Source organism: Mustelus asterias, chromosome 2 (genome assembly GCF_964213995.1).
Source record: "Mustelus asterias chromosome 2, sMusAst1.hap1.1, whole genome shotgun sequence".
NCBI lineage: Eukaryota > Metazoa > Chordata > Chondrichthyes > Carcharhiniformes > Triakidae > Mustelus > Mustelus asterias.
Window position 1 is genome coordinate 25,933,510 of NC_135802.1, and position 22,636 is coordinate 25,956,145.

Below are 22,636 nucleotides of genomic sequence, written 5' to 3' on the forward strand. Positions count from 1 at the left end.
AGCGGAGCAGTGGGACTAGCTCAGTTGAGCTTACAGGGAGCTAGCATACACATGATTACATGGGCCAAAATTTCTGTGGTGTAACCATTCAATGCCTCCATTGATAAGACTTAATAGCCTTTGTATTGCCCCTGCTTGGTTATATTGGCTCAGACCTACAGGACGCAGGCTGACTATTGGGTTCAGTGAGTGACCCATCTGTAATGATGCACATTCACAAACCTCTTTAGAAACACAAAAGGATTTATTAACAAGAAAAGCTGTACAACAGTACAGCGCAGTAAGAAGTCTCACAACACCAGGTCTCACAATCACCAGCACAGCTGCACCCCTACATATCTTTTGCTTAGTGAGGACTCCACCCCCTGGGATGATTACCCACTCTGCGTCCCAATTGGTTCCCCCAAGCCAGGTGACCCTTACTTTGCTTTACTTCGCCCTTAAAGAGACAATCACCACAAATCATTGCACCATCTGTCTGTTGGTACAGAGCATCTATTTTCCCACCCACTCATTGATTTCAATGGTGCTTGAGATAATATAACTGGCTGATTCAGCCATTGGATTCAGTAAATGTAACCACAAAACTTCTGTATCTACATTTTGAAAACAACCTTTTTAATAATGTATTTACTTCTTTGTAATCAGTTGTCCCCCTCTAAACATAATGTCAACTTTACATCCATTTTTGTTACCAGTTCTCTGTAATCAGACTTTTAAACTTAATGCAACTTTTAAAATGTCTGTCTACGTGTTTCTGGCCACAAATAATGAGCAATGAGATCATTCAGTTCACAGTTATTGGTGGCTTATTAGCTATTCAAAAATAATTTAGAATCAATCTGTGTTGTTCTCTTAAATTTGAATGCAATACGATTTGACAAAATGTATATTGCTTTGAGTTATTGACTAGATCAACTGGGCTCTTAGACCCCAGTCTTTTAGTTGATAAGCCATTCTTAGCTAGTTCAAAAAGTATTATCAAACGTCTGCCACATAATTTGGTGCCTTTCATATAGTTCTGTTGACATATTACAGTTTGCATTGTTGTCTTTGCTGAAAAGGGTAATCTGGTTGTGCAACAAGTTACCAGAGAAGACTATTGAAATGTGTAACATAAAATACATAACCGCAAGAGCCAATTGATGTGAAAGGTTTGAGGAATATGGTGAGAAGGCAGGTAGGGATTGATATCACTCAAAATAGGACAATCTTTATGCATCCACTGGGTTCTCCTCTTGCTTTCATGGTCAGATTTATAAGCGGAGGGAATTTAATTTGTTCTTTCTAGGAAGAAAGTATGTTTGATATGCCCTACCTTTACTTAATTTAATAGACGTGCCTGTATTTTAATTATTGTAATTTTATGGTATTTTTGTTGGGCTATTTATTTCTTGCAATCAAGGTGATAGTTCTTCCAATATGAACATTCAAGATCTAAAGTACAAGGAACAGATAAACATCTTGTTATTTTTAAGAGCCAGATGTTATTTTCTTTCAAGCTTGAGCATCACCCATGTTCAATTTGTCGAAGTCACGAGGGCATTTGTCTATAAGTTAGTCTGGAGCCCTCTCGAGGAAAGAACAAGGAACTGAATTCCACTCGGTATTTTCAGATTGGTGTCCATGCTCCACCATCTGGCAACATGAAATGCTTTATACTCCTTTAATTTACCTCTGTAGGACTATCATATTTTCCACTATGTAAAGTGCTTTGTGTTTATTGTAGCTCTTATCTATCTTTTCAACTATGTTCCGGGCAAAATCGCAGGGTGCAGACAGACTTCCATCCGCATGGCGGTCCAGTCAGGCTGGCTTAATTGATGATGATGCTGTAAGAACTTGACCTTTCTTGTAAACTAGTTCAGTAAAATCAGTGTTTAAAGTTATTCCATTTCTTCATTAGAAATGCTAGACTATTGGAGAAAGGAGGTTAGTTTGGTTTCTTTTTCAAAATATACAGGACTTTATTAAATGAGTAAATTCATATTTTTTATGCCCTGTTTATCTGCTTTCAAAATGTTTATTTAGATGCAGCGTGTTTTGTTCATCCTTTTCAAAGTTATAAGTTATAAAAGCCGAAGGTGAATAACATCCACAAAGACGTTTCTGTGCGTACTGATGTTAGCACCATGCATTAAAGTGTTTTTTCCTCAAGAATTGTGAAGGAATTATTTTAGTGTTTTTGTGTTGGGTGGGAAGGCAATTTTTTATGTTTTTAAAGAAAAGCACTAACATAAACGTAGAATCTCAATCCTTCAGGTATCAATTCCTATTGAGTTTTTAAAATGTCAAATTTATTTATTTTTTTAAACTGTCCCTTTCTCCACAAACTATCCAAGCTTTTAATTTTTATCTTTGAGCAATATTTACCAATTTCCCTTTTCAAAACTACTGCCTGGATTCTGGGTGGCACTTACTGTGGCCTAGTCACAAAACCTATGTGTATTCTTTCCTCATTGTTTCTCCTTTTTGTAGAATGATAGAATCATAGAATCCCTACAGTGCAGAAAGAGACCATTCAGCCCATTGAGTCTGCACTGACAACAGTCCTACCCAGGCCCTATCCCTGTAACTCCACATATTTACCTGGCTAACCCCCTGATGTTAAGGGGCAATTTAACATGGCCAATCCACCTAACCCGCACATCTTCAGACTGTGGGAGGAAACCCGAGCTCCCAGTGGAAACCCATATAGACGCAGGGAGAATGTGAAAACTCCATGCAGACAGTCCCCCGAGGCCGAAATTGAACTTGGGTCCCTGGCGCTGTGAGGCAGCAGTGCTAACCACCGTGCCACCCTTTTGTCAATCTTACGTTTTTGTCACTGAATTATTGACTCACTGAGCAGTAGAAATTTTTAAAATAGTTTTTACGACATCACATCTCAAATGCAGCTGTTAGATTTTCTCTTGCACTTTTCACCAGAGCAGAAAAGATTGTCATTTTCTCCCTGTCCCTATGATGAAAGCTTTACATTAGTGAGATAACTGGGAATTGGTTGGATTTGGTGTCAGTATTGCTGCAGGTGACTGTGTTGTCCTATTTCTAAACAACTATAAATTTCTTTGCAGTTTGTTGAAGGAGAGGAAATTGCTATGGAGAGCCAATCCACTATTGAATCATCAAACTATGACGATGACTTTGAGGTATTGAACATTAGTCTACAGTGTAAAAGCAAAATTCTGTGAATGCTGGAATCTGAAACAAAAGCAGAAAATGCTGGAAAATCTCAGCCGGTCTGACAGCATCTGTGAGGAGAGAACAGAGCCAACGTTTCGAATCTAGATGACCCTTCATCTAGAGCTAAGAGCAGGGATTTACACTATTGGGGTGGAGGGCTGGGAAGAGGGTGGATTGGGTAAAGGGAATGTAAATGAGGAAACAGGCTGAGAAGGTGCTAACGTTGTCCATGAAATGATCAGAATGTGAGAATGGCGGAACAGAGGTACAGATTGTTTAAGGTCTGCCTGAGGAATGTGGCAGTTGCACTGAAGGGGGAGGAGAGAGTGTGGAAAGACGGAGAGCTGGAATAGAGAATTGGAAAAATAGAAGGGTGATAAAATAGATGAATGAAATGAAATGGAATAAAATAAATGGAAATGGGGTGAAGGTAGAGGAGAGAGCTCATCCTCTGAAGTTGCTGAACTCAATGTTCAGTCCAGAAGGCTGCAAAGTGCCCAATCGGAAGATGAGGTGCTGTTCCTCCAGTTTGTGTTGGGGTTCACTAGAACATTGCAAAAGGCCAAGGACGGACATGTGGACAGGAGAGCAGGGTGGTGTGTTGAAGTGGCAAGCGACAGGAAGGTCTGGGTCCTGCTTGCGGAAAGGTGTTCAGCAAAGCAGTCACCCAGCCTGTGTTTGGTCTCTCTGATGTAGAGTAGACCACATTGGGAGCAGGCAAATGCAGATACCTGCTCCTTAGTAATATACATGTGACCCAAGACATCACTGCTTGGTTCCCCTTATTTTTTTTTAGCACTCATGATGTTCTCCGCAGTTAACATCGAGGAGAAATATTCATTTAAAAATCTCACCCATTTCCTGTGGCTCCACACACACATGACCATACTGATCTTTAAGGGGACCTATTCTCTCTCCAGTCACCCTTACTCTTAATATAGCTATAGAATCTCTTGGAATTTTCTTTAACCTTACCTGTCGGATCCATCTCATACCCTCTTTTTGTCCTCCTGATTTCCAGCTTAAGTGCACGCTTACACTTTTTATAGTCATCAAGGAATTCACTTGTCCCCGATTGCCTAAACCCAATGTATGCTTTTTTTTTCTGACCAGAGCTTCAATGTTCCCCGTCAGCTAAGGATCCCTAAACATGCCAGCCTTTCCTTTCATCCTAACAGGAACATACTGGACTCTTGATATCACACTCTTAAAAGACTCCCGTTTGCCAGTCGTGCCTTTCCTTTCAAACAGATTCATCCAATCAACCTGTTAGATCCAGCCTAATGCCCCCAAAATTAGCCCTGCTCCAGTTTCGGATCTTAACCTGTGGACCCATCTGATCTTTTTCCAAAGATGTGCGGGTTAGGTTGATTGGCCAGGTTAAAATTGCCCCTGAGATGCGTAGGTTAGAGGGATTAGCGGGTAAATATGTGGGGGTAGGGCCTGGGTGGGATTGTGGTCGGTGCAGACTCGATGGGTCGAATGGCCTCCTTCTGCACTGTAGGGTTTCTATGATTTTCCATAATTATTTCAAAACTAATAGTGTTATGGTCACTGGACCCAAAGTGCTCCCCGACTGACACTTCAGTCACTTGCCCTACGTCATTTGCTATGAGGAGGTCCAGTGTTGCACCATTCCGAATAGGACCCTCTATACGTTGATTCAGGAAACTTTCTTGGATGCACGCAGGGACGTGGAGGAACAGATTGGGAAGCAGATCCTGGAGAAATGTGATAATAACAGAGTGTTTGTGATGGGAGATTTTAATTTCCCAAATATTGATCGGAATATCCCTAGGGCAAGGGGCTTAGATGGGGAGGAGTTTGTTAGGTGTGTTCAGGAGGGCTTCCTGACCCAGTATGTGGATAAGCCTACAAGAGGAGAGGCTGATTTAATATGAGGGAATGAACCTGGGCAGGTGTCAGATCTCTCAGTGGGAGAGCATTTTGGGGATAGTGATCATAACTCTATCTCCTTTACATTAGCATTAGAGAGAGGTAGGATCAGTCAAGCTAGGAAAGTGTTTATTTGGAGTAAGGGCAATTATCAGGCTATTAGACAGTAAATTAGAGGCATAAATTGGAAGGAGGTTTTCTCAGGGAAATGTACAGAAGTAATGTGGCAAATTTTCAAGGAAAATTTGTCTGGAGCTCTGCACAGCAACGTTCCAATGAGACAGGGGAGTTATGGTAGGTTACAGGAACCATGGTGCACGAAAGCTGTAACGAATTTAGTCAAGAAGAAAAGAAAAGCCTACAAAAGGTTCAGGGAGCTAGGTAGTGTTAGAAATCTAGAAGAGTATACGACTAGTAGGAAGGAACTTAAGAGGAAAATTAGAAGAGCAAGAAGGGGTCATGAGAAGGCCTTGGCAGACAGGATAAAGGAAAACCCCAAGGCATTCTACAAGTATGTTAAGAGCAAGGGGATAAGATGTGAAGGAGTAGGACCTATCAAATGTGACGATGGGAAATTCTGTATAGAACTGGTAGAAATGGCAGAGGTACTCAATGAATACTTTGCTTCAGTATTCACAGTGGAAAAGGATCTTGGTAGTTGCAGTGCAGACTTGCAGTGGACTGAGAAGATTGAACATGTGGACATTGGAAAAGAGGATGTGTTGGAGCTTTTGAAAAGCATCAAGTTAGATAAATCGCCGGGACCGGATGGGATGTACCCCAGGTTACTGTGGGAGGCGAGGGAAGAGATTGCTGAGCCTCTGGCGATGATCTTTGCGTCATCAATGGAGACGGGAGAGGTTCCGGAGGGTTGGAGGATTGCGGATGTGGTTCCGTTATTCAAGAAAGGGAGAAGAGATAGCCCGGGAAATTATAGACCGGTGAGTCTGACCTCAGTGGTTGGCAAGTTGATGGAGAAGATCCTGAGAGGCAGGATTTATGAACATCTGGAGAGGAATAGTATGATCAGAATTAGCCAGCACGGCTTTGTCCAAGGCAGATCATGCTTTATAAGCCTAATTGAATTTTTTGAAGATGTAACTAGACACGTAGACGAGGGAAGAGTGGTAGATGTAGTTTATATGGATTTCAGCAAGGTGTTTGATAAGGTGCCCCATGCAAGGCTTATTGAGAAAGTGAAGGGGCATGGGATACAAGGGGACATTGCTTTGTGGATTCAGAACTGGCTTGCCCACAGAAGGCAAAGAGTGGTTGTAGATGGGTCTTTTTCAGCATGGAGGTCGGTCACCAGTGGAGTGCCCCAGGGATCTGTTCTGGGACCCTTGCTCTTTGTGATTTTTATAAATGACCTGGATGAGGAAGTGGAAGGATGGGTTGGCAAGTTTGCTGATGACACAAAGGTTGGTGGTGTTGTGGATAGTGTAGAGGGATGTCAGCAGTTGCAACGAGACATAGATAAGATGCAAGACTGGGCGGAGAAGTGGCAGATGGACTTCAACCCAGATAAGTGTGTGGTGGTTCATTTTGGCAGGTCGAATAGGATGAAAGAATATAATATTAAGGGTAAGACGCTTGGCAGCTTGGAAGATCAGAAGGATCTTGGGGTCCGGGTTCATAGGACGCTCAAAGCAGCGTCGCAGGTGGAGGCTGTGGTTAAGAAGGCGTATGGAATACTGGCCTTCATCAATAGAGGAATTGAGTTTAGAAATTGGGAGATAATGCTGCAGCTGTATAGGACCCTGGTCAGACCCCACCTGGAGTACTGTGCCTCATTACAGAAAGGATGTGGAAGCCATAGAAAGGGTGCAGAGGAGATTTACAAGGATGTTGCCTGGATTAGGTGGCATGCCTTATGAGGATAGGTTGAGAGAGCTAGGTCTTTTCTCCTTGGAGAGGCGAAGGATGAGAGGTGACCTGATAGAGGTGTATAAGATGTTGAGGGGTATTGACAGAGTGGATTCTCAGAGGCTTTTACCAGGGCTGAAATGGTTGCCACAAGAGATCACAGGTTTAGGGTGCTGGGGAGTAGGTACAGAGGAGATGTTAGGGGTAGGTTTTTCACTCAGAGGGTGGTGGGTGCGTGGAATCGGCTGCCGGTAGTGGTGGTAGAGGCGGATTCGATAGGGTCTTTTAAGAGACTTTTGGATAAGTTCATGGAAGTTAGTAAGATAGAGGGTTATAGGTAAGCCTAGTAGGTCAGGACATGTTCGGCGCAACTTGTGGCCCGAAGGGCCTGTTGGTGCTGTAGCTTTTCTATGTTCTATTTAACAAATTCTACCCCGTCCAGGCCCTTTGCACTCTGAGTGGCCCAGTCAATACTGCGGGAAATTAACATCTCCCACTAATACTACCCTATTATTCTTACAACTATCTGCAATCTCCTTACAAATCTCTTAAAAATTCCATTTTAATGAGATTATTTCACTTGAGCATGTCAGGAAGGTTTTTAAAAAGACATTTTCCTTAGGAAGTGTGTACTCGATGTGTTGTGTTGATGCAGTCACCACTGGACAGTTTCCATGCTCTGCTCATATTACAGCAAGTTGGCTGTGGTACTCCCATGTAAGATAGGAAGTCGGATAATTTACTGGAATCATCCAACAGGGATAAAATCATAAATGTTTTGTTTAACTGATTTATGATATCAATTAAAATGGTGGCAGTTTAATACAAAATGATCAAAAGTCATGAAAGCTAATGAATTCGAACGTGGCTGTTGTGGTTTTGTAAGACGCTAAATTGTGACACATTAGATAAAGGGCCACTGTGGTGTTGAAAATACTGTAGTTGGCAGTGTAATTGCAAACACCAAGGAGTATTTACAAACGTATGTATACCTGTGCATGTATATATGTGTTGTTACAATCCAGGAGGGCACATGCCAGGGCTTGCCCCTTCTTTCCCACTTCTTGGATAATCATAACAGGTCTTTTTTTGTAATTTATAAGGATGAAGGTATTAATTCAATATCTGCCCTTAACCATTTACGTGTTAATTGACAGGCTTTCTTGAATTTAAATGGAAGGTGTTTTTTTTTATTGAGCTAAAAACCCACCCAAGTAAAGATATTTAAAACGGTAAACCCACATTGACCTTTGCAACATACAAACACGCCCAAGCAAGCAAAATTACAAATTCTACAGCAGGAAGTTACACTTTAGTGATTTCACTGCTTGAGTTCTTTGCTGCTATCCGTGGCTGAGGCAGAAGTTTTCCTTGGTCGTCTTGAAATTCCAGTGGAGTTGAGGTAAACTGCAGTTTTTAGAGACAGTCTCTTTTAAATTGTAATCCACCTTTTCCAAAAGTTGATATGATTGTGCCTAAAGTTCCTTTGATAGAAGTTCAAGACTCTTGTGGTGGCTTCCAAAATATATCAGAAATAGGACTTGAAGTTGAAGAGTAGCTTTATGGAAATGCAAATGGTGAGGGCCAGTGTAGTTTCAGTAAATCTTTGTGAAGTAATTCTTGATGTTGGCAGGTGTGAAGTTTCATAGGAGGTGGCTTTGGCATGACTTGATTGTAATCCACATTGGAACCCTCCAGAAATTGGTCAACTTGTGATACCAGACATCAGGTGACTCGTGGCACCCATCTTACATCAGTGTCATTGCTTGCTTTTTAAAAAAGCCTTTTCAAGCAGTTCAATATCTATTTAATCAGTCAATGAAATTAAAGATTAGTATAATGCATGCATACGTCACATCATCATGACAGTTTGCATGTTTAAAGAGTGAGAAATATGAAGAAATAGTAAGCAAAAAAGCTGCTGACTGATCAGAAATGGAAACCAGACCGATATAAAGAAAATGGAACTGTGATGCATGTTTTCTTCATATTTCTGATTAAAAGCATACCAATAAGGATGTGGAAACATTTTAATTTCCATTCTAATGTAAATAAGGAATGCGGGGAACAACACTGTGGTAATACAGAGAAAGTGTTAATTATATATCAATTAGGAGATAATTGTATTAAGGCGGTGACATTAATTCTATACAAGAGCAGGCTGAAAGGTTGGTTCTTTGTTGGTAGAATACGATAAGCAATACGTATCTCTTAGGTAAAAGCTTGTTAATGTATAAAGACTACACTTGAATTCTATCCTTCACTAGTTGGCTATTGGAATTCTGGTCAGCGAGCTTATGATATTAACAATGAGGTTTGTTAACATCCAATTCATTTCTGGTATTATGCCTGCAACTCTGTTGGATTTGATTACGTATTTATTTTTTTAAAACTGTGCATTTTTAAAACTTTCACTTCTTTTTCTCTGATATATTTCAATTTGCTTCACTGCAGAGGATAAAGGGGTGAAACCAAAATGGTAGAAAAATGTCCTCCGATACCCATCCTGAATGGAAGATAATTAATATCATGTATACCAGATAAAAACATAGAACCATAGAAAATTACAGCTCAGAAACAGGCCTTTTGGCCCTTCTTGTCTGTGCCGAAACATTTGTACAGTTTGTTGTATTCACCTATTTTCACAGAGAATATCAGATGGCGCAAATTACAACACCATAACCAAACTTGGTTTAGGGTTCAGAAAAGACACTATCACAAGAGCAATTTGTCATCCTAACCTACATTCTGAGATAATTAGAGTGTTTAAAACTCTCTCTCTGGTTTCTGTATGATTTAACTGTCTTGGGTGATGATTCAATTTCTATCATTAGATGATCTGTAGTCAAGTCAACTATATAATGTTTATAGGAAGCTCCTTGCAATGTCATTAGAAGAGTTTCAACTTAAAACTACGAGCAATAGACAAAGTAAATTACTTCTTTATGCTTCATTTTAAATTTGTTTTGTTGTTCTCTCTTATGAGTGCAGTAAGATGCTGCTAGTACTTGTGACCCGCCTTGTTGAATCACACTCGGGATGTGAGCATTATTGGAAAGGAGATCTGTAGTTTCTCTTGAGAATGTGATGGTGGGCTTTGCATAACTAAATTACAGCAGGCTTCGATTAATTTGTCTATTATGAGAAAATTGCCTGTTTAAGTATCTTATTACCAACATTTACTTCCGTTACTTTCTCATTAAGTAAAGCTTGGAGTTTCCTTTAATTACACTGATCAATCAGTAGGACTATTAATAGGGAAAAACAAGCAAGTGCACAGGACTTTAAACACGGGAAAAACTTAAAGCACAAAAACGTTTTACATTAGCATTGACTGTATACAAAAATGATGCAGTATTTACCGCAGAGTATAGAGTTGTGCTCATAATTCACTGAGTTACTGATCATAGTAGAAACATCCCTTTATTGCGAGAGGGATGGAGTTTAAAAACAGCGAGGTTATGTTGCAGCTGTATAAGGTGCTGATGAGGCCACACCTGGAGCACTGTGTACAGTTTTGGTCTCCTTACTTGAGAAAGGATATATTGGCACTGGAGGGGGTGCAGAAGAGATTCACTAGGTTGATTCCGGAGTTGAGAGGGTTGGCTTATGAGGAGAGACTGGGTAGACTGGGGCTATACTCATTGGAATTCAGAAGAATGAGGGGAGATCTTATAGAAACATATAAGATTATGAAGGGAATAGATAAGATAAAAGCAGGGAAGTCGTTTCCATTGGCGGGTGAAACTAGAACTAGGGGGCATAGCCTCAAAATAAGGGGAAGCAGATTTAGGACTGAGTTGAGGAGGAACGTCACACAAAGGGTTGTGAATCTGTGGAATTCCCTGCCTAATGAAGCAGTTGAGGCTACCTCATTGAATGTTTTTAAGGCAAGGATAGATACATTTTTGAACAGTTAAGGAATTAAGGGTTATGGTGAGCGGGCGGGTAAGTGGAGCTGAGTCCACGTAAAGATCAGCCATGATCTTATTGAATGGTGGAGCAGGCTCGAGGGGCCAGATGGCCTACTCCTGCTCCTAGTTCTTATGTTCTTATCATTATAGGCAGCTTACAAAAGAGTAGCATAAGAGCAAGTCATTAAATGGTTGACAGAAAATCTATAGAAGGGCAAAATAAACAAATACTCCAAATTGAAAATACACTGTAAAAGCTTTATTGTGAAGTACAAAAGACTTTGTTCTTCTGTGTAAAGGACTATGAGGATGACTTTGAGGAGGGTGAATATGAAGATGAAGAGGTAGAGCAGGAGAGAGAGGAAATTCCAGCACGTCAGCGAGCTGAACTTGAAGCAATTCAAAAAGCCATTACAGCAGAAAATGAACAGGTCAGAGAAACGCGCACTCGAAGTCACAGAGAGACATACGATGAAGAACCAAACAAAGGTAGAGTTCATTTTTGTACGACTTACCACACTTTAAAAATATGGTTTTTCAAGATTACTTTTTAAAATCTCCAATAATCTGTTGAGAACTTGGCCTGTGTGTGTTCCTTTTTCGTTCATGCACCATACTACTATATGTGTACCATTTGACATGAATGCTTTTGTCAAATTTTGTTATATTCCCAGCATTGATACCCCTCACTTGAATGAGTACAACTTTCGTCAAATGTCATTTTTTTGGTCCTCTTTGTAATTGCTAGAATAAATTTGTGAATAATTCTCCTTCATTTTACACTTAGCCAGCAATGCCCATGTCATAGAAATCATAGAAACCCTACAGTGCAGAAGGAGGCCATTCGGCCCATCGAGTCTGCACCGACCACAATCCCACCCAGGCCCTACCCCCACATATTTACCCGCTAATCCCTCTAACCTACACATCCCAGGACTCTAAGGGGCAATTTTTAACCTGGCCAATCAACCTAACCCGCACATCTTTGGACTCATGACTTATCTTTGGACTTATTCATGAATGAATAAAAGAAAAGGGTTACTCTGAACGATAGCTAACGTGCACTGCTGCTGTTAAACTACTGTATTTTAAAAATGTATTAATCTGCCCTTTTGAGGACATTTTTCTTCCAACATTGGATAAGCATAAACTGTTGTAACTGGGGTCGAGCCTGTTTTTGAGTTTATTTGCTTAATATGGCACTGCACAAACATTCAAGTAACAGCTGATCTCATGAAGAACCAGTTTAGTCCAATTTTGCCCAGCATTACTGAAATGCTTCATAACTCGTGGCGACTGCCATAATTACATAATGAAAGGAGTTATCATGTTAGAATGCTCATTTATCTGGAAGCCCTGAATATAGTTTGATACAAATGGAAACATGCCTTCTATCTGTATGCAGTCTGCACGTCATCCAGGATGTACATGGGCAGTGGAGCTTTAGATTTTGGATTAAGTCCATGGGTAACAAAATCTAACAGGATGCACGGCACACCTACCTAATGGCAAATTGCCCTTAAGCCTATTGGGTGGGACTTAAATCAAATTTGAAGCCATGACAGTTCTGTTGTGCAATCGATAATTGGAACAGTTGGGCCTGTACCTTCAGTTTATATCAAACAATGATGTAATTTGAGACTCTGTTCAACTCTGGAAAGTAGACCTTGACATAATGTGCAAAATATTAAACATATGTTTGTCACATTGTTGTATTGCCAATGAAGCTCAGTTCAAATGTTCCAGCTCTGAAACAGCATGCAATGTGCAACCGTGAATCTTGACTGTAACAGACAGCCAGCCAGCTAAGTATGTTGAAGTGTCATGAAAATATTATTAAACCACTATCTGTTCCATCAAAAATGTGAATTAATAAAATAACTCACTTAATTAGAATTGGATATATTTATTTCTTATCTACATGTTATCTGCTGCTTCCATTGTGCTGTTCATTTCATTAGCTTGTAACACAATTTGTTGCCTAATTTAGATTTTGAAAACTCGCAGACCAGAGGACCTACTCGAGGAACATTCATTGACTTTGTGGCAGCAAAGCAGCGTGAGACCAGTTCTAAAGTGGCTAGTAAACAAAAGTAGGTAATTGAAGAAATGAGCTTATAGTTAATGTGCAAAATGTTATATTCTAGCAGGGACCCACAAAACATTTACGGTGAAATTAGTATCAGCATAGTACTTTATATTCAGACTTTCAAGTTATTCTTTCACCATGGATTTCAACAAAATCAAAACTTCCCACTCTGGAAAAAGCCACAGAAAACTGTCCATATGTAAAAACAGCCTGAGGACATCAATACAAATTTTGTCAACGGTTTATCTGGCCTTGTGTCTTGTTTATAGTCATAGAATAGGAAAATCTAATTGGGGACTGTTTTCTTCTGAGTTGAAAAATCTAGTTGGCTCAATACTATCCGAGGAATAAACACAGTATTTTCTTGAAGCTTGCTTGTTATAATTTCAGCATTTATCACTGGTAGTTAGGAAGCTGTTCTCTTTAATGTTGTTCCATTACAAAGTCCTTGTTTAGGATTCAAGAGTAATAGCAACATTATGGGTGCTTCTTTCTTGAGTTTAAGTTTGTGTGGTGGCATCCCTTTGGAGTTAGACTGTGAAGAAACGCTGAAGGGGACAGACTGTTAACATCATCTTCATCAATAGAGTCAACACTGATGTATTCTTTTAGTTCACCTGACAGTTTTTCTTTAAGTATAAAGACTAGTTTTAGAATAATAAGCTGTTCCAAATAATTGTCCCTGCCATTTTGTCTGACTTGACCAATTCCATCATCTCATTCCATGCCATCCCTATCCGTCCCACACTGTCACGTTCTTTGCATGTCATCCCTTTCACGCTATCCCCATCCTGCTCTTAACATCTCCATCTCTTCTGTCAATCATATCCCATTCTTCATGGAAACAATCTCTCCAGCTAAGGTGACTGTTGTTGTTGGGCTCTCTTACCTCCTGCTGTTTTTGTTCTCCACCAGTCTGCCCCCCCCCCCCCCCCCCCACCCCCCAGTTCTGCCACCTGCTGCATGTACATTACATGTTCCAGACCCCTGTGCCCCACCCACCCTTGTGTGCATTCCATCCTTCAAGTGCTATTTCCCTCCAAGTCCTTTGATCCTCACATTGCCGTCCACATTCTTTCCATCAATATCACAATAGTTTAATCTACATCCAAATGCAAATTTAAAAATAGATTTTTTTTGGTCTATCACAATAGTTCAAAAACTTAGAAGTTCACAAGAAAGACTTGGATGAAGGCAATCCTTTGGCCCATTTATTTAGTTTCAACAATAAGCTTTTTCGCGAGCTCTTTATACTGAAATGTCTAGAAATAAGCCTGTCTCTCCTGCACACATATTAAAAGCTCTGATTTGATGTTCTCTGCAGAAAGCGCAGCGTGGAGCTGCTCAGACTCATTGACTTAGATTTCTCAGTTAGTTTTTCAATGCTTGACCTACCTCCGTTGAATGAGTACGATATCTACATCAAAAACTTTGGGCGCACCAACACCAAGCAGGTTTGTGCAGTTGTATTCCACATTTTGAATCCTTTTATCAAGGGTGTTAAGACTAGATTTACATAACAAGTTCTTAAATCCTTAAGTTTTCTTTTATTTGGGAACTTGCTGAATATAACTACTACTTCAGGTGTGAAGGTTGATAACTTTGAATTGTAAATATGGGCTGTTCATAATGACAGTGTGCTTGTGATATTTTAAGTTAAATATGCATTTTAACAGTGAGGCATTGCTTTTTCATTTTTAAATCCTTATGCAGTAGTAATGTGGAATTCTTTGTGTAATATAACTTGGTGATATTTATTTAAGAGAATGAGATGGCAGGACCAGGTGATAAAGTGGTTAAAAAGCAACTGGGTTACTTGGTTTTATAAACAGAGGACTAGATAATACAAGCAGAGAGAGCATGCTGGAATTTCATTAATCACTGGCTTCAAGTGGAGGACTTTGGCAATTCTGGTAAGATTTTGAAGCCTTAGAGTACAGATGTTTACCAGAATGTTACCTCAGACACAGTGGTTAGCACTGCTGCCTCACAGCGCCAGAGACCGGGTTCGATTGCCGATTTGGGTGACTGTGTGGAGTCTGCACATTCTCCCTGTGTCTGCGTGGGTTTCCTCGGGGTGCTCCGGTTTTCTCCCACAGTCTGAAAAACGACTGGTTAGCTGCATTGACCCAAACAGGCGCCAGTAACTTCATTGCAGTGTTAATGTAAGCCTTGCTTGTGACCAATAAATACACTTTACTTTAAATACTCTTGTTAATACTCTAGTTAAGAGGAGAGGTTGGAAAAGCCTGCTCTTTTCCAAAGAAGGTTAATGTGATCTCATAGAATGGCTACACCATAGAAAGAGGCTATTCAGCCTGTTGAGCCCATGCTGACTCACTGCCTCGTTCCGCTCACTGACTTTTTCCCAGTAAGAAGTCTCACAACACCATGTTAAAGTCCAACAGTTTTCTTTGGTAGCTTGAGTTTTCGGAGCGCTATCCCTTCATCAGGTGAGTGGAGAGTTGGGTTCACAAAGAGGGCATATATAGACACAGACTCAATTACAAGATAATGGGTGGACTGCGAGTCTTAACAGGTAATCAAGTCTTTACAGGTGCAGACAATGCGAGTGGGGAGAGAGTTAAGCACAGGTTAAAGAGGTGTGAATTGTCTTAAACCAGGATAGTTAGTGAGATTTTGCAAGCCCAGGCAAGTCGTGGGGGTTACAGGTAGTGTGACATGAACCTAAGATCCCGGTTGAGGTCGGGACTTGTGAAGCTTGGCTATCAGTTTCTGCACGGCGATTCTGTGTTGTCGTGTGTCTTGAAGACCGCCTTGGAGAATGCTTATCCGAAGATCAGAGGCTGAATGCCCTTGACTGCTGAAGTGTTCCCCGACAGGAAGGGAACACTCCTGCCTGGTGATTGTTGAGCGGTATCCATTCATGCGTTGTCATAGCGTTTGCATGATCTCCTCAATGTACCATGCCTCGGGACATTCTTTCCTGCATCATATCAGGTAGACAATGTTGGCCGAGTCGCAAGAATATGTACCGTGTACCTGGTGGATGGTGTTCTCACGTGAGATGATGGCATCCGTGTCGATGATCCGGCACGTCTTGCAGAGGTTGCTGTGGCAGGGTTGTGTGGTGTCGTGGTCACTGTTCTCCTGAAGGTTGGGTAGTTTGCTGCGAACAATGGTTTGTTTGAGGTTGCGCAGCTGTTTGAAGGCAAATAGTGGGGGTGTGGGGATGACCTTGATGAGATGTTCGTCTTCATCGATGACATACTGAAGGCTCCGAAGGTGATGTCATAGCTTCTCCACTCCAGAAAAGTACCGGACAACGAAGGGTACTTTGTCCGTCATATCCCATGCTTGTCTTCTGAGGAGGTTGGTGCGGGTTTTCACTGTGGTGCGTCGAAACTATTGATCGATGAGTCGAGTGCCATATCCTGTTCTTATGAGGGCGTCCTTTTGTGCCTGGAGGTGTCTGTTGCCTTCCTCCTCATCTGAGCAGATCCTGTGTATATGGAGGGCTTGTCCATAAGGGATGGCTTCCTTAACGTGGTTAGGGTGGAAGCTGGAGAAGTGGAGCATTGTGAGGTTATCCATGAGCTTGCGGTACAGTGAAGTGCTGAGGTGACCGTCCTTGATGGAGATGCGTGTGTCCAAGGATGCAACCGATTCTGGAGAGTAGTCCATGGTGAGTCTGATGATGGGATGGAACCTGTTGATGTTATCATGTAGTTGTTTCAGTGATTGTTCGCCGTGAGTCCAAAGGAAGAAAATGTCATCGATGTATCTAGTGTATAGCGTCGGTTGAAGATACTGTGTGGTGAAGAGGTCTTGTTCGAACCTGTGCATGAAGATGTTGGCATATTGAGGTGCGAATTTGGTCCCCATGGCTGTTGTGTGTGTCTGGATGAAGCACTGGTTGTTGAAGGTGAAGACGTTATGGTCCAGGATAAAGCAAATGAGTTGTAGAATTGTGTCTGGATATTGGCAGTTATTGGCGTTGAGTACTGAGGCAGTTGCAGCAATGCTGTCGTCGTGGGGGATGCTGGTGTCGAGTGCCGAGACATCCATAGTGACGAGAAGAGTTCCTGGTTCAACTGCTCATGGGTGCTGAGTTTCTATAAGAAGTCCGTAGTGTTGTGACAGAAGCTGGGTGTTCCTTGTACAATGGGTTTTGGGATGCTCTTGATATAGCCGGAGAGGTTCTCACACAGGGTCCCATTGCCTGATATGATGGGACGGCCAGGTGTGTTGGCCTTGTGTATCTTCGGGAGATCTCCAATGCGGGGAGGACGTGGGATGAGAGCACGGAGAGTGCTCTAAAGGTCTGGATCAAAGGTCTTGATCAATCTGTTGAGTTGGCGGGTGTGTTCTTTGGTCGGATCAGTGGGAAACTGTAATGTTCTTCGTTGTTCAGTTGTCGGTACACTTTTTTGCAGTAATCCGTTCTATTCAGTATGAAAAACCGCACCGACCTCCTCAGAAGACAAACACGGGACACGGTGGACAGTACTTCTCCGGAATGGAGAAGCTACTACATCATCTTTGGAGCCTTCAACTTGTCATCGATGAAGATGAACATCTCGCCAAGGCCATCCCCACTACTTGTCTTCAAACAACTGCGCAACCTCAAACAGACCATTGTTCGCAGCAAACTACCCAACCTTCAGGAGAATAGTGACCATGACACCACACAACCCTGCCAATCTGTGCAAGATGTGCCAGATCATTGACACGAATGCCATCATCTCCCGTGAGAACACCTTCCACCAGGTACATGGTACATATTCTTGCAACTCGGCCAACATTGTCAACATTGTGGGAGAGCACTTTGGAGATAGTGACCACAATTCGGTGTCTTTTGTTATTGCAATGGAGAGGGATAGGGCCGTACGGCAGGGCAAAGTTTACAATTGGGGGAGAGGTAATTATGATGCGATTAGGCAAGAATTAGGGGGCATCAGTTGGGAACAGAAACTGTCAGGGAAAGGAACTAATGAAAAGTGGAACTTTTTCAAGGAACAAATACTGGGTGTCCTTGATAGGTATGTCCCTGTCAGGCAGGGAGGAAATGGCCGAGTGAGGGAACCATGGTTCACGAAAGAGGTGGAATGTCTTGTGAAAAGGAAGAGGGAAGCTTATGTAGGGATGAGGAAACAAGGTTCAGATGGCTCGATTGAGGGTTACAAGTTAGCAAGGAATGAGCTGAAAAAGGGGCTTAGGAGAGCTAGGAGGGGACACGAGAAGTCCTTGGCGGGTCGGATCAAGGAAAACCCCAAGGCTTTTTACTCTTATGTGAGGAATAAAAGAATGACCAGGGTGAGGTTAGGGCCGGTCAAGGACAGTAGTGGGAACTTGTGTATGGAGTCAGTAGAGATAGGCGAGGTGATGAATGAATACTTTTCTTCAGTGTTCACCAAGGAGAGGGGCCATGTTTTTGAGGAAGAGAAGGTGTTACAGGCTAATAGGCTGGAGGAAATAGATGTTCGGAGGGAGGATGTCCTGGCAGTTTTGAATAAACTGAAGGTCGATAAGTCCCCTGGGCCTGATAAAATGTATCCTAGGATTCTTTGGGAGGCAAGGGATGAGATTGCAGAGCCTTTGGCTTTGATCTTTGGGTCCTCGCTGTCCACGGGGATGGTGCCAGAGGACTGGAGAATGGCGAATGTTGTTCCTCTGTTTAAGAAAGGGAATAGAAATGACCCTGGTAATTATAGACCGGTTAGTCTTACTTCGGTGGTTGGTAAATTGATGGAAAGGGTCCTTAGAGATGGGATTTACGACCATTTAGAAAGATGCGGATTAATCCGGGATAGTCAGCACGGATTCGTGAAGGGCAAGTCGTGCCTCACAAATTTGATAGAATTTTTTGAGGAGGTAACTAAGTGTGTTGATGAAGGTGGGGCAGTTGATGTCATATACATGGATTTTAGTAAGGTGTTTGATAAGGTCCCCCATGGTCGGCTTATGATGAAAGTGAGGAGGTGTGGGATAGAGGGAAAGTTGGCCGATTGGATAGGTAACTGGCTGTCTGATCGAAGACAGAGGGTGATGGTGGATGGAAAATTTTCGGATTGGAGGCAGGTTGCTAGCGGAGTGCCGCAGGGATCAGTGCCTGGTCCTCTGCTCTTTGTGATTTTTATAAATGACTTAGAGGAGGGGGCTGAAGGGTGGATCAGTAAATTTGCTGATGACACCAAGATTGGTGGAGTAGTGGATGAGGTGGAGGGCTGTTGTAGGCTGCAAAGAGACATAGATAGGATGCAAAGCTGGGCTGAAAAATGGCAAATGGAGTTTAACCCTGATAAATGTGAGGTGATTCATTTTTGGTAGGACTAATTTAAATGTGGATTACAGGGTCAAAGGTAGGGTTCTGAAGACTGTGGAGGAACAGAGAGATCTTGGGGTCCATATCCACGGATCTCTAAAGGTTGCCACTCAAGTGGATAGAGCTGTGAAGAAGGCCTATAGTGTGTTAGCTTTTATTAACAGGGGGTTGGAGTTTAAGAGCCGTCGGGTTATGCTGCAACTGTACAGGACCTTGGTGAGACCACATTTGGAATATTGTGTGCAGTTCTGGTCACCTCACTATAAGAAGGATGTGGAAGCGCTGGAAAGAGTGCAGAGGAGATTTACCAGGATGCTGCCTGGTTTGGAGGGTAGGTCTTATGAGGAAAGGTTGAGGGAGCTGGGGCTGTTCTCTGTGGAGCGGAGGAGGCTAAGGGGAGACTTAATAGAGGTTTATAAAATGATGAAGGGGATAGATAGAGTGAACGTTCAAAGACTATTCCCTCGGGTGGATGGAGCTATTACAAGGGGGCATAACTATAGGGTTCATGGTGGGAGATACAGGAAGGATATCAGAGGTAGGTTCTTTACGCAGAGAGTGGTTGGGGTGTGGAATGGACTGCCTGCAGTGATAGTGGAGTCAGACACTTTAGGAACATTTAAGCAGTTATTGGATAGGCACATGGAGCACACCAGGATGATAGGGAGTGGGATAGCTTGATCTTGGTTTCAGATAAAGCTCGGCACAACATCGTGGGCCGAAGGGCCTGTTCTGTGCTGTACTGTTCTATGTTCTATGTTCTATACCTGACATGCTGCAGGAAAGGATGTCCCGAGGCATGGTACATTGGCGAGACCATGCAGATACTACAACAACGGATGAATGGACACCGCTCGACAATCACCAGGCAGGAGTGTTCCCTTCCTGTTGGGGAACACTTCAGCAGTCGAGGGCATTCAGCCTCTGATCTTCGGGTAAGCGTTCTCCAAGGCGGCCTTCACACGACATGACAACGCAGAATCACTGAGCAGAGACTGATAGCCAAGTTCTGCGCACATGAGGACGGCCTGAACTGGGATCTTGGGTTCATGTCACACTACCTATAACCCCCACGACTTGCCTGGGCTTGCAAAATCTCACTAACTGTCCTGGCTTGAGACAATTCACATCTCTTTAACCTGTGCTTAACCCTCTCTCCATTTGCATTGTCTGCACCTGTAAAGAGTTGATTACCTGTTAAGACTCGCATTCCAACCATTATCTTGTAATTCAGTCTGTGTCTATATATGCCCAGTTTGTGAACCCAACTCTCCACTCACTTGATGAAGGGGCAGCACTCCGAAAGCTCAGGCTACCAAATAAACTGATTGGACTTTAGCCTGGTGTTGTGAGACTCCTTACTGTGCCTACTCCAGTCCAACGCCGGCCTCTCCACATCGTGACTTTTTCCTCACAACCCTTAAAGATTTTCTCTTCATGTGCAGAAGCAATTCCTTTTTGAAAGCCAGATTGAATCTGCTCGAGCATGTGCGATTTGTGCACATGTATCCCCAAGCCCCTTTGCTCCTGCGCCCACTTTAGAGTTGTACAGTTCAGTTTATGTTGCCTCTGCTTATTTTTCCTACCAAAATGCATAATTTCACAGTCTCTGTGTTAAGTTGTTAAGTTTCACCTGCTACTTGACTGCCCATTTCACCAGCATGTTTCTGTCCTTTTGAAGTCCTATCACTATTCTCCTCAGTTCACCATATTTCCAAGTTCTACAACACCGGCAAATTTTGTAATTGTGTCCTTTAACCCAAATCTATGTCTTTATAGATCAAGAAAGATCAAGCCCTAGAACCAAACCCTCAGCAACTGTGTATCTTCCTCTAGTTTGCTCACTGTTTCCTGTCACCCAGTCAATTCCGTATCCATGCTGTCACTTTTCCTTTTATTCCATGTGCTTCAATTTTGCTGATACGGCTGTAATGGGGGCACTTCTTCAAATACCTTTCGGAAGTCCATGTACACCACGTGAACAACATTATCCTCATCAACCCTCTCTGTTACGTCATCAAAAAAATTCAGTCAAGTTAGTTGACCACAATTTACCCTCAACATTATTGGCTTTCCTGGATTAATGCACATTGATCAGATGACTGCTAATTTTGTCCGAGATTAGATTATTTCTAAAATCTTTTTAATTACCGAGGTTAAACTGGCTGAGGTATAGTTACTGGGTTTATCCATGCACAGTTCTTTGAACAAGGGTGTAACATTTGCAGCTATAGAGTCATAGAGGTTTACAGCATGGAAACAGGCCCTTCGGTCCAACTTGTCCATGCCGTCCTTTTTTAAAACCCCTAAGCTAATCCCAATTGCCCGCATTTGGCCCATATCCCTCTATACCCATTGTACCCATGTAACTATCTAAATGCTTTTTAAAAGGTAAAATTGTACCCGCCTCTACTACTACCTCTGGCAGCTTGTTCTAGACACTCACCATCCTCTGTGTGAAAGAATTTCCCCTCTGGACACTTTTGTATCTCTCCCCTCTCACCTTAAACCTATGCCCTCTAGTTTTAGACCCCCCTACTTTTGGGAAAAGATATTGACTATCTAGCTGATCTGTGTCCCTCATTATTTTATAGACCTCTATAAGATCACCCCTCAACCTCCTACACTCCAGAGAAAAGAGTCCCAGTCTATCCAGCCTTTCCTTATAACTCATTCCATCAAGTCCCGGCAGCATCCTAGTAAACCTTTTCTGCACTCTTTCTAGTTTAATAATATCCTTTCTATAATCGGGTGACCAGAATTGCACACAGTATTCCAAGTATGGCATTACCAATGTCTTGTACAACTTCAACAAGACATTCCAACTCCTGTATTCAATGTTCTGACCGATGAAACCAAGCATGCCGAATGCCTTCTTCACCACTCTGTCCACCTGTGACTCCACTTTCAAGGAGCTATGAACATGTACGCCGAGATCACTTTGTTCTGTAACTCTCCCCAACGCTCTACCATTAACTGAGTAAGTCCTGCCCTGGTTCAATCTACCGAAATGCATCACCTCGCATTTGTCTAAATTAAACTCCATCTGCCATTCGTCAGCCCACTGGCCCAATTGATCAAGATCCCATTGCAATTGGAGATAACTTCCTTCACTGTCCACTATGCCACCAATCTTAGTATCATCTGCAAACTTACTAACCATGCCTCCTTTATTCTCATCCAAATCATTAATATAAATCACAAATAACAGTGGACCCAGCACTGATCCCTGAGGCACACCGCTGGTCACAGGCCTCCAGTTTGAAAAACAACCCTCTACAACCACCCTCAGGCTTCTGTCAAGAAGCCAATTTTGTATCCATTTAGATACCTCACCCTGGATCCTGTGAGATTTAACCTTATGCAACAACCTACCATGTCAAAGGCCTTGCTAAAGTCCAT

The 22,636-nt window shown here is 42.3% G+C and overlaps 1 protein-coding gene across 3 annotated transcripts in view; it reads left to right on the forward strand.

Moving 5' to 3' along the window:
* The window catches only part of dync2i1 (dynein 2 intermediate chain 1), a 95,083-nt gene that overhangs the window by 38,586 nt on the left and 33,861 nt on the right, over window positions 1-22,636 (forward strand). Inside the window, exons 8-12 of one of the 3 annotated variants that reach the window (XM_078232585.1) lie at window positions 1,730-1,834; window positions 3,075-3,149; window positions 11,159-11,348; window positions 12,850-12,952; window positions 14,273-14,402. In XM_078232585.1, the coding sequence (XP_078088711.1) occupies window positions 1,730-1,834; window positions 3,075-3,149; window positions 11,159-11,348; window positions 12,850-12,952; window positions 14,273-14,402 (603 nt within the window). The remainder of the gene's footprint in view (window positions 1-1,729; window positions 1,835-3,074; window positions 3,150-11,158; window positions 11,349-12,849; window positions 12,953-14,272; window positions 14,403-22,636) is intronic. The other 2 variants (XM_078232595.1, XM_078232606.1) reach the window with 2 other exon arrangements.